The 10,355-nt window shown below is 42.6% G+C and overlaps 1 protein-coding gene across 1 annotated transcript; it reads left to right on the top strand.

Annotated features, from left to right (window-relative positions):
* The first annotated feature begins 1,748 nt into the window (after positions 1-1,748).
* Positions 1,749-10,048, top strand: LOC127770806 (wall-associated receptor kinase 2-like). Its single transcript, XM_052296602.1, has 4 exons — positions 1,749-2,019; positions 4,755-5,576; positions 8,541-8,681; positions 8,865-10,048. The coding sequence occupies exons 1-4, from the start codon at positions 1,749-1,751 to the stop codon at positions 10,046-10,048; spliced, it is 2,418 nt and encodes an 805-aa protein (XP_052152562.1).
* The last annotated feature ends 307 nt before the right edge of the window (positions 10,049-10,355 follow it).

Raw genomic sequence — 10,355 nt, 5'->3', positions numbered from 1 at the left:
CAATATTTAGAGGTGGAGTTTGAGGGAATTTATTTGGAAGCACTCAAATAGGAAGGGAAGTTAATAATATTCCTCAAAATATTTTTGGGAATATTGAAGGGAATTAGTTGAAGGCAATAAATAGGATTTGAATTCTAAAATTGGTGTGATGCATATTTGTGGCTAAAGGAGAAAGTTGAATGAAGAGTATAAGTTGGAATTTTCTTAGCACAAGAGCAATTATTCACAATATTTAAAATAATACTATTCTTGTGCTGAAGAGGAAATCAAGCCACAAAGATTAAATTGGTGGCTAGATCAAAAGGAGAAATTTGGATATTTGGATCGAGAATCAAAGGATGGGCTTAAGATCAAAGGACAGGCTAACAATTAATTCCAATGAGATTGGAATTACTTTGGTTTAGGTTCAAGGGCAAAATTGGAGGATTTCTCGGACCATAATTCATAATAGTAAAAATGGTTTTCAAACTAAATTTGAATAAAAGAGTTTTAGACGAAAGAAGGTTTAATATTCGAAAATAGAATTCCAACAAGAAATACCAAATATGTTTTTAAATGAAAAACACAAAAGGGATTAAATACCAGAGATGTTTTATGCGAGTTAGTTTTAGGAGGTCGCGCTTATTATATTTTCCTAGGTTTAGAAGGTTATTACGAACATAAGAACCAGCATGATGCAAGATTAGAAAATGACACATTTTCAGGATGTTACAAAATCATTTTTTTGTTAGGAGCACACTACAAATCTAATAATCTAATAATGTTATTTTGACTTTTAGTTGTGTTAGAATGGGGGTCTTATTTTTTTAATATTGCTCAAAGTTATGTTCATATTACTTTTATTATATCTATTATTTTTTATCAAGGTATGTACGATGATAAAATATATATAATTATTTTTATAATTCTATAATTTCTTAAGTAGCACGCAAAAGTCGGAAGATGTAGCCCTAATTAATGTGAGATATTTATTCTTAAAGGTGAATTAAAGTGGATGAGTTTTTAAATACAAAATAATCAAAAGATAAAAGACATAAGCAGATCAAATATTAGTTTTTTGATTTAGATGTTATATTTGCTTATTTCTTTAACATAGAATTTTTGCTTTTCTGAAAGCGTGAAAAAGGAAAAGAAATAGGTAAAAAAGAGGGAAAAGAATTTAGAGGAGGGAGTAAACGTAAGAAACGTACGTATGTACGTACGTACAAGCCAACAGTGCAGGTGGGCCCAGGTATGGGAAGACGATTTCTTTTATAGATAAATCTAGGGACAATTGCATCCATGCCCCTACTTTCAATCCCAATTGCTGTTTTACCCTTACTTTTTAGGGTTTGCAGTTTTACCCTTACTTTTTGAATCTGAATCAGCCGTCTACCCCTACTTGTAACCGCCGTTTGGTGGGTCCCACGTTTTGTGTTAAAGAAATATAAAAGGAAATAAAAAAAAGGTTTTAGGGAATATGAATTTACGTTTGTACCCTTGAGGCAATGGATAAGGACTCCTCCAACCCGTGCGCGTTGAGGGCGTGAAACCCACCTATCGGCGGCGGCAGCGAGGGCTTGCGCGCGGCGGCGGCGGCGAGGGCGTGCGCGCGGCGTGGTGGCGGCTGTGGCGAGGGAGGGCGGCAGCGAGGGCGTGCATGCAGCGGCGGCGGCCGTGGCGAGGTCGTGAGGGCGACGGCGGCGGCCTCGGGGCTTCGACGCGGCGACGAGGGCGGGCAGGTGCCTCACTGGCCTGGCTCCGTTGCCATGGCGGCAGCTGCTCCTTCAGTGGCTGCTGGCTTCCACGCCGAGGCGGCGTCATCGTCGTCGTCCGCCTCCGCCTCCCCTGACCGCGCCCTCCTCGCACTACTACGCAGCCGGGCAGCCGGCTACGATCCCATCTTACTCGACGTCGACGCCGCCCTCCTCCCCATCCCTTGCTCCCAGGTCCTCCCCGCGCGGTTTTGCTGCACCGGCATGAAGGTTGCGGTCCGCGTCGATGAGCTTTGGAAAATGGCGGACCAAGCGCTCGATCAAAGTTTTTTTTTTCTTTTTTTTGAAGATGCTAGCTGATTCGTTGCGACAGAGGTAAATCAAGGAGGAGGAAACAAACAACAGCTCGATCGAGTAATGTAACTCCTGTTGATTTTTTACTCATGTCTCCTCTTCTCTTCCGCTCCCACTACGGCTTGAACACCTGTCACACGTCGAGGGAGACGACGAGAGGCAGCGAGTGGCCGGCGGTAGGGCTGCCACTGCCGCCGGCGTCGAAGGCGGACGACGCGGACTTCAGCAAGGGCGCCAATTTAGCCATCACCGACGCGACAGTGCTGGAGTACTCCTCCTTCAAGCAGCACGGCATCGACCAGCGCATTTTGGTTAAATTTTGTAAATGCTGTCGAAATTTTATTCAAACTTTGATCAAATTTTGTAATTGCCGTTCATATTTGGTCGAAATACTCATCACACAAGCTGAAAACACAAAATAGGGGCAAAATCACGCAAAGCTAAAAAAAATGAGGGCAAAAATGCAATAACCACTAAGGGTATAAACGTCATGTTTTCTACAACTAACACCGTTAAAACCGGCTGTTAGAAGTAGGGGTACACGGCTGATTCAGATTAAAAAAGTGAGGGTAAAACTGCAAACCCTAAAAAGTAGGGGTAAAATAGCAATTGGCTTTGAAAGTAGGGGCACGGATGCAATTGCCCCATAAATCTAACGGTTACTAATAATGAGTCCACTAAATTTAATGAAAATCAACAGTTAGATGTTTGTTTTTCTTTAAAGATTTTATTTAATTTATTAGTGTGCCACGTGGTGGCTTAGGAGCGTTTATAGGATGCCACATGGCGGTTTAGGAGCGTTTGTAGAAAGTTTAATGGACTTTTAGTATATAATAGATAGATAGATAATAGATTTGTGATGGACGCTTTTGACTTTTTAGAGCGTTCAAGACGTGAGCTTGACGCTTTTGAGCTTTTCGTAAATGAATTTTTTATAATTTCAAACGTATGAACGGCATAGATTAATTCTAGCACGCCAGATAAAAAAGAACAAAGGTAGTATATACATAAATCGACGGAACCACAAATGAAGCAATATCGATATTGTGGGCTTGTGGCCAATCTTTCATTTTGCTGGAGGTTATCTGAATACCTCAAATTATGATCTAATCTCTCCAGCACACATTAATTACTTTTTTGGCTGTTCGATTAGGCAGTTCTTATCAATGTTTAAGATTTTTGTCCACATATATTATAACCATATATATATGTGTATGCATCGATGTTAGTACAACATGACAACACACTGGTGGAGAAACCATCTTTGATCGGTCCGGCAAAATTCACAATAGTCCCGGATCCAAAAAGAACCGGGAGTAAAGATTATTTTTAGTCCCGGTTATAAAAATTTTGATCTTTAGTCTCGGTTGGTAACACCAACCGGGACTATCATCTTTAGTCGATCACCACTTTAATCACGGTTGGTACTACCAACCGGGACTAAAGATGAAGATGATCTTTAGTCCCGGTTGATAGTATCAACCGGGACTAAAATTAAACACGTAGTATATAATCCCTATCCCTTATCCTCTCCTTCACAGTTACAACTTAACATATAGAATCTCACCCCTCTCCTCAGATCTATCTCTAACTCTCTTCTCCAACTCCTCCCCTTCCTCCTCTCCTCCCCCTTCTCTCCCCTTCCTCCTCCCCTTCCCGGCCGGCCTCCCCTTCCCATCCGGCGGGCCGCCCGGCGACAGGGCCGACGGGGCGGCGCCCGGCGGAGGGCGGCGGGCGGCGGTGCCGCGCGCGGCGGCGGGCGGCAGGCGGCCGGCGCGGCGGGCGGCGGGGCCGCGCCCGTCGTTCGTGGCGACCGGCGGCGGCAGCGGCATTCTTTTTTTTTTAATTTGCGATGATTCACTGAGATGTATTTGACTGAGAAGTTACAAATTTATGATTCATTGTTTGGATCTGTGATGTATTTGAGTAATTTCTTAGGATATTGTGATGTATTTGATTTGTGATGTATTTATTTGTGTGTATAAGTAACTTTGATTTCTGATGTAAATTTGAGATGTTACTTCGATTTGTGGATTGGGGGTTTGATTTGGGATATGTATCCCACTTGATTTGGGAGAAAATAAAAAAGAAAAAAAAAGAAAAAGGGGATCATCTCACTGCCGCAACCCTCTCTTTAGTCCCGGTTGGTGTAGGTCCCCTCTCTTTAGTCCCGGTTGGTGTTACTAACCGGGACTAAAGATCTATTTTTAGTCCCGGGTATTTGAACCAGGACTAAAGATAGCGATCTTTAGTTCCGGATTGGTAGTCCCGGTTTTCAAACCGGGACTATAGGGGGTTGCGAACCGTAACTAAAAAGCATTTCTCCACCAGTGACAACATGCTGGGTGTGCAATTCAGAAAAGATATTATTACAGTTGTGTCTAGATCACAAATAGGAATATCGACTCCAGGCGCTAAGCTGTCCCTATGTGAAGACGAAGACTCAGAACAAGTCCAAGTCAAGGCTGGATTTGTAAAATTAAAATAATTTTGACAGGAGTACAAGATCGTATCTCCTCCTACGTCTATGGAAGAAGTGGCCACTGCTATATATCTTAACTCAGAGTTACTTGCTCACATAGCTAGGTGATGCAAAAATCAAGGCCTAGAACACAACACCGATCATTAAACTCAAATCGTCCATATATATATCTCCATTCAACATACTTGCCATTCTACCATGGCTCTGCTTAGTGGTATTGGCAGGTGATCTGCCGCCCAACTGCGAGAGAAATTGCAGCGGCATAGAGATCCCTTACCCGTTTGGCCTTGAACCTGCCTGTGCCTTGTCCGGCTTCAACCTCACATGCAACACCACAGATGGCAAGCTGTATTTCTACGATGTGGAGCTGCTCAACATCTCGCTGCTAGAAGGTTGGGTTCGCATGAGGATGGATATATCCAATTACTGCTACAACGACAGTTTACATGACATGGACAACGACAATATTATAGGTTGGTCGTTAGACTTAACAGATACACCATACAGATTAGCCGATCTTGGCAACATGTTCACGGTCATCGGTTGCCGAACACTTGCATACATCGACGATCTGGATGCAGCCGGCAATTTAACAACTGGGTGCGTGGCCACATGCCGGCAAGGTGACTATTCAAGCATCACTGACGGTGCCTGCTCCGGGATAGGTTGCTGCCAAATGACCATCCCCAAGGGGCTCCAGTACTTCCAGGTTTCGTTTGACTCGCGCTTCAACATGACAGAGATCTACAACTTTAGTCGTTGTAGCTATGCAGCACTTGTTGAGTCATCCAGATTCAACTTCTCCAAGAACTACTCTACCTCTTCAGCGTTCTATGATTATTATGGTGGGCAGGCTCCGCTGCGCATGGATTGGGCCATCGGGAACAAGACATGTGAGGAAGCACGGCATCAGGCCAATTACAGCTGCATCAGCACGCACAGCGATTGCTTCAACTCGCTCAACGGACCAGGCTACATCTGTAACTGCTCCAAAGGATTCCACGGAAATCCTTACCTGAAATCAGATGATCCCGACAGCTGCCAAGGTGATCTTGCATACAATCCCATCCTTCCATGCATTTTTGAGCAAGTTAATTTGGCGTGAAAATAATACGGTTTTGGCAAGTTAATTTTTGAGCAACTAATTTTTTCACCTATGGGCATATCTGACCAAATACCCGAAAACCTAGTGGGTGCAGCAAGGTTTTATATTTTGCCCCGAGCAACCAATACCCGACCCGCGAATCAAGTGGGCACAACCTAGCTGCTTTGTAAGATTAGTGCACACTATTTAGGATATAACAACTACTTTTGGATGACTGTAGTATGTGATGATATTACTGAATTATTTTTGGATCAGTGCTGCTTGAAGGTGAAAACTGCAGAGTGAAGCAAGATGATTGAAATGTTGAACTTTGATAAAGTTGTTAAATGTTGTGTCGATTGTTGGCAACTTGAAAGTTGAAGTGATAATTTTGCTAGCTTGTTAATTGTGTTGCTCTTTTGAGTATCTATCTATAGAGATATTACTCACGTTATTAAAAACCCACTGGGTTACTCATGAATACGGGATAGTTTTGGTTTCTGAAATTTTATTTATTTTTTGAACTATTTTAATTTTTAATTTTAAAAATAAACCATTTCAAAACTTATTTTCAAGATCTGAATCTTTTGGCCACGTCAGCCGGACTGGCGTGACAAAACAATATTGTCACGTCGACCTGACTAACATGACAACGTTATTTGGTCACGCCGATCTGACTAGTGTGGTAGCATTATTTGGCCAATGTAGCAAGACAAAACAGTCATGCGCGCTGTGTGTGGCGTGTCAGTATTATTTTACCACGCTGGCACGTCTGGTGTGGCCAAAATATTCAGATTCTAAAAATAAATTTTTGAAATGTTTATTTTTAAAATTAAAGAAATTAAAAAGTTCAAAAAATTAAAATATTTTGGTTTCCACCAGTTGATATTTTCCGGGATTGGTCAGGTGTGTTTCTGCTCCACCCATACCCGAGTACCTGACTCGACCAATTGCCATCCATTGACATAGCCATGTCCTGCTCATTGCTCAATGGCAGCATGTGGGACCCACCATTTCCTAGTTGGAGTTCCATCAAAGAGCAGGTACAATGAAAGAGAATATAAGTTAGATATAAACACATATCGATGAGATGAAATAGGTGAGATAAGAGCAGCGAGCTATCGATTTGTAGCTAGCTATAGTATGAACTCTAAGACGCAATATGTGCATGGTAAGTGAGACCATGTATTAATAGTGTTATATTTATATGTAACTATTGTATAAATTGGCTATTAAATTGACTGTAGATGATTTGGAGTTATAGATGGCTATACTATTAAACTTGCTCTAAGTTCTAGGTAAGGCCTGGTTTAGTTCCCAATTTTTTCTTCACTTCCAACTTTTCCATCACATCAAACATTTTCTACATACACAAACTTCCAACTTTTCCGTCACATCGTTCCAATTTCAATCAAACTTTCAATTTTAGCGTGAAATAAAAACACACCCTGAGTCAAAACTAGTTTGGTTCTCTGCCGAGCAGTGTAAATTAAATTATTTGGAAAGTTGAAGGATGAATAATATATAGCGCTAAAGTTTATGGACAACTTTCAGATTATTGTTTTTGAATTTTATAGTGTAAAATGATGTTTTATTTCATTTTCATCACTCAGCCATGGCTTTGGATTGCTAAGAGTTATTAGGCCATTCACAATGCTCCTATGTGGCATTCAGCCTCAAAGGGAAGAACAGCATATTCTGTGCCACATCATACACAAGTGTAGCAAAGTGAAGACCGAGTAGCCAAACTTGCCTACCCGTTCTTGGGCTGAAAAGCCTGTCAAATGCACGTGCGCATCTTGGAAGAGGAGAGAGAGAGAGAGTTGGAAAAGCAAGCACAGCCACCCGAGCTCCCGACTCCGTCGCCGCTCAGGCCACGGCGCAGCCGCCCGACGCCTCCGCCGACGCTGACGCCCGCCGACGCCGTCCCCCGCTCCAGGTCAGGCGCCCAGCACCGACATGCCGCCGCCGTCCGAGGTCGATCCCTCGATCCGCCGCCCGGCCGGCCCGCCCCGCCCCCGCACCGCCGTGGAAGGCCACGGCGCCGCCGCCGCCGCGCCGTGGCCCCGCTGACGCCACCGGATCTGGGGAGATGGTGAGATCCGAGCATCGGCGTGGCCCCACCGCCGCGCCGCCGTGGAAGGCCACGGCGCCGCCGCCGCTGCGCCTCGATGAGCCGACGCCACCGGATCCCCTCCGCAACCTCCGCTTGAGCCACCGCTTCGCCGACCTTCGCAACCTCTGTCTCCGCCGGCTCATCGGTGGGTAAAGGAAGAGAGGGGAGAGAAGAGAGAGGAGAGGGAAAAGTACAATGGGAAAAGTGTAAAAGTAGTATTGGTGGGACCCACTGCAAGTTACTTGTACATGGTCCTGAGGAGTTTGCACTGTGGAACAAGTGGCTAATACCGTTCTTGGTCTATGTGGCATGGGAAGAACACCAAAACTTGGTGACGCACTGTGAATGGCCTTAGTATACCTTAAATTATTCATATACATCAGTCATGTGCCTTCATGTTATAAGCTGTAGTACAGGAATGCTTCCCAAGCATAATTTTCTGAATTCTCATCTGTAGATTGTTAAAACTAAAAAAAATATAGTTCTAGGCAGTTCACGTACTCACACACTATTTGTACACAAGCTTGTTCCTAGACCTTCTGGAATTTAATTCAAACATGTACGCCTCAAAACATAACATACATGTGTATACTGATAGTCAGTGTTTATTATTATAATCTGACGGAATAAAACAAAGAAAATCGTCTAAATAATTCTAAAATTTGTTCTCCATGGCTTCCTGTAATCCTGTCTGTATTACAGAGACGACGGGAGACATGAATTTGATATTTGCAGTCCATTAAATTGTACAGTTTTCTAACTAAGCATCACTAATTTCCATTTCTTAATGTCACTGGTATTTTGCTGCAGATATCGATGAGTGCAAGGAACCAAATAAGTACCCTTGCCACGGAAAATGCATGAATAAAGTTGGAGGCTATAATTGTACTTGCCCGTTTGGTACAAGAGGCAATGCCTACAATGGACAATGCGACAGAGGGCTAGCAATTGGTACACACAAAACTTTCGATCTTGCAATATTTAGATACATTTGAACAAATTTTGAATATCTTGTTCGTACCAACATAGATCAGTACATTTTTTTGTGTTACTTATTGATTCATTTGAATATGTCATGGGCTAATTCCTCATGATATATAGTTGCGTTGAACGTTTTGAACTTCTTCTTGCCAGGAATTTGTGCCACTATTTTGCTCGCTCTAATGAGTTTGCTTGGGATAGAATGGATCAAGTACAAACAACGAATGAAAAGGCAAGACATCATGAAGAAGAGAGGAGAGTATTTTCATCTACATGGAGGCCAGTTGTTAACAGATATGATGAACATAGAGAACAACATTTCATTTAAGCTATATGACCGAGATGAAATTGAGTTGGCTACCAAAGGCTTTGACAAGACATCAATCATTGGTGAAGGAGGTCAGGGTATTGTTTTTAAAGGGTATAATCTTGATCAAGTGAGCAACCCTGTTGCGATCAAGAAGTGCAAGGGATTTGATGAGAATAGTAGGACAGAATTTACACAGGAGCTGCTCATACTTTCTCAAGTCAACCATGAAAACATTGTCAAGCTTCTTGGTTGCTGTCTACAGTTTGAAGTTCCATTTCTTGTGTACGAATTTGTGCCCAATAAGACTTTGCACTATCTATTCCACAGCCAAAATGATCCATCCATCAGACCACTGGAGATCCGCCTAAAAGTTGCTGCCGAATCTGCTGAAGCATTTTCATATCTACATTCACTGGATCACCCTATCTTACACGGAGATGTCAAGTCCACCAACATACTCCTTAGCAACAATTTTATTGCGAAGATTTCTGATTTTGGGTGCTCCAAAATTAGGGCAGCTGATGGACACAATGACGTGGTGAAAGGTACAATTGGCTATCTAGATCCAGAGTACCTGCTGAAGTTTGAGCTCACTGACAAGAGTGACGTGTACAGCTTTGGTGTCGTTCTTCTTGAGCTTTTAACTCGCCGAACACCATTATCTAATCAAAAGGTTAGCCTCGCATCAGTATTTCAAGAGGCCATGAAGGAAGGTCTGTTTCTTGAGCTCATAGACACAGAAATATTGCATGAGGATAACATGAGATTGATAAGTGATCTAGCAAGGCTGGCATGCCAGTGCTTAGCAATGACTAGTGAGAGTAGACCAACAATGAGCAGGATTGCAGAGGAATTAAGACGAATAGAAAAACAAGTACGACAACACCGTGGGGTACTTACAAGTATTAGTTCATTGTCATTGTCAGCAAGTTCATCTGCAGACACATCAGAGCATTTCACAGGTGAAACCAATGGTTACAACAGCCTTAGGAGGGTGGCTGCAATGAGCATAGAATTTGCTAGATGATTGCACAAGTACTGGATGGTTGTCGTTTGAATGCAAGCGCTTCTCTTATATGCCAATATTATATTTGTCATTTGTAACTCTGTTCTAGATATATAGATGATAATGATGTTGTTGTTTGTATGTCCCTCTAAAGAAAACATTGTGTATCTTTGATCAGGTGTTGTCACTAGTTATCAATAATTCAGGCTAAAGATATCTTGTGCTTAATTTTAAGATTTGGGAGGTTAATTATCTCCTCATTCATCTGAATAATCTCTCTTCCATCGATTTGCTAGATGTCTACAATTATTGAAAACCGCATCAGGTT

Source organism: Oryza glaberrima, chromosome 4, assembly GCF_000147395.1.
Source record: "Oryza glaberrima chromosome 4, OglaRS2, whole genome shotgun sequence".
In the NCBI taxonomy this organism is placed as follows: Eukaryota; Viridiplantae; Streptophyta; class Magnoliopsida; order Poales; family Poaceae; genus Oryza; species Oryza glaberrima.
This window is presented reverse-complemented; position numbering and strand designations above follow the sequence as displayed.

Bases quoted from the DNA above. Each gene is read 5' to 3' on its own strand.
- LOC127770806 (XM_052296602.1), top strand. From the start codon at position 1,749: ATGGCGGCAGCTGCTCCTTCAGTGGCTGCTGGCTTCCACGCCGAGGCG. The intron at 5,577-8,540 runs GTGATCTTGCAT...ATTTTGCTGCAG, and splicing joins TGATCCCGACAGCTGCCAAG to ATATCGATGAGTGCAAGGAA. The intron at 8,682-8,864 runs GTACACACAAAA...TCTTCTTGCCAG, and splicing joins CGACAGAGGGCTAGCAATTG to GAATTTGTGCCACTATTTTG.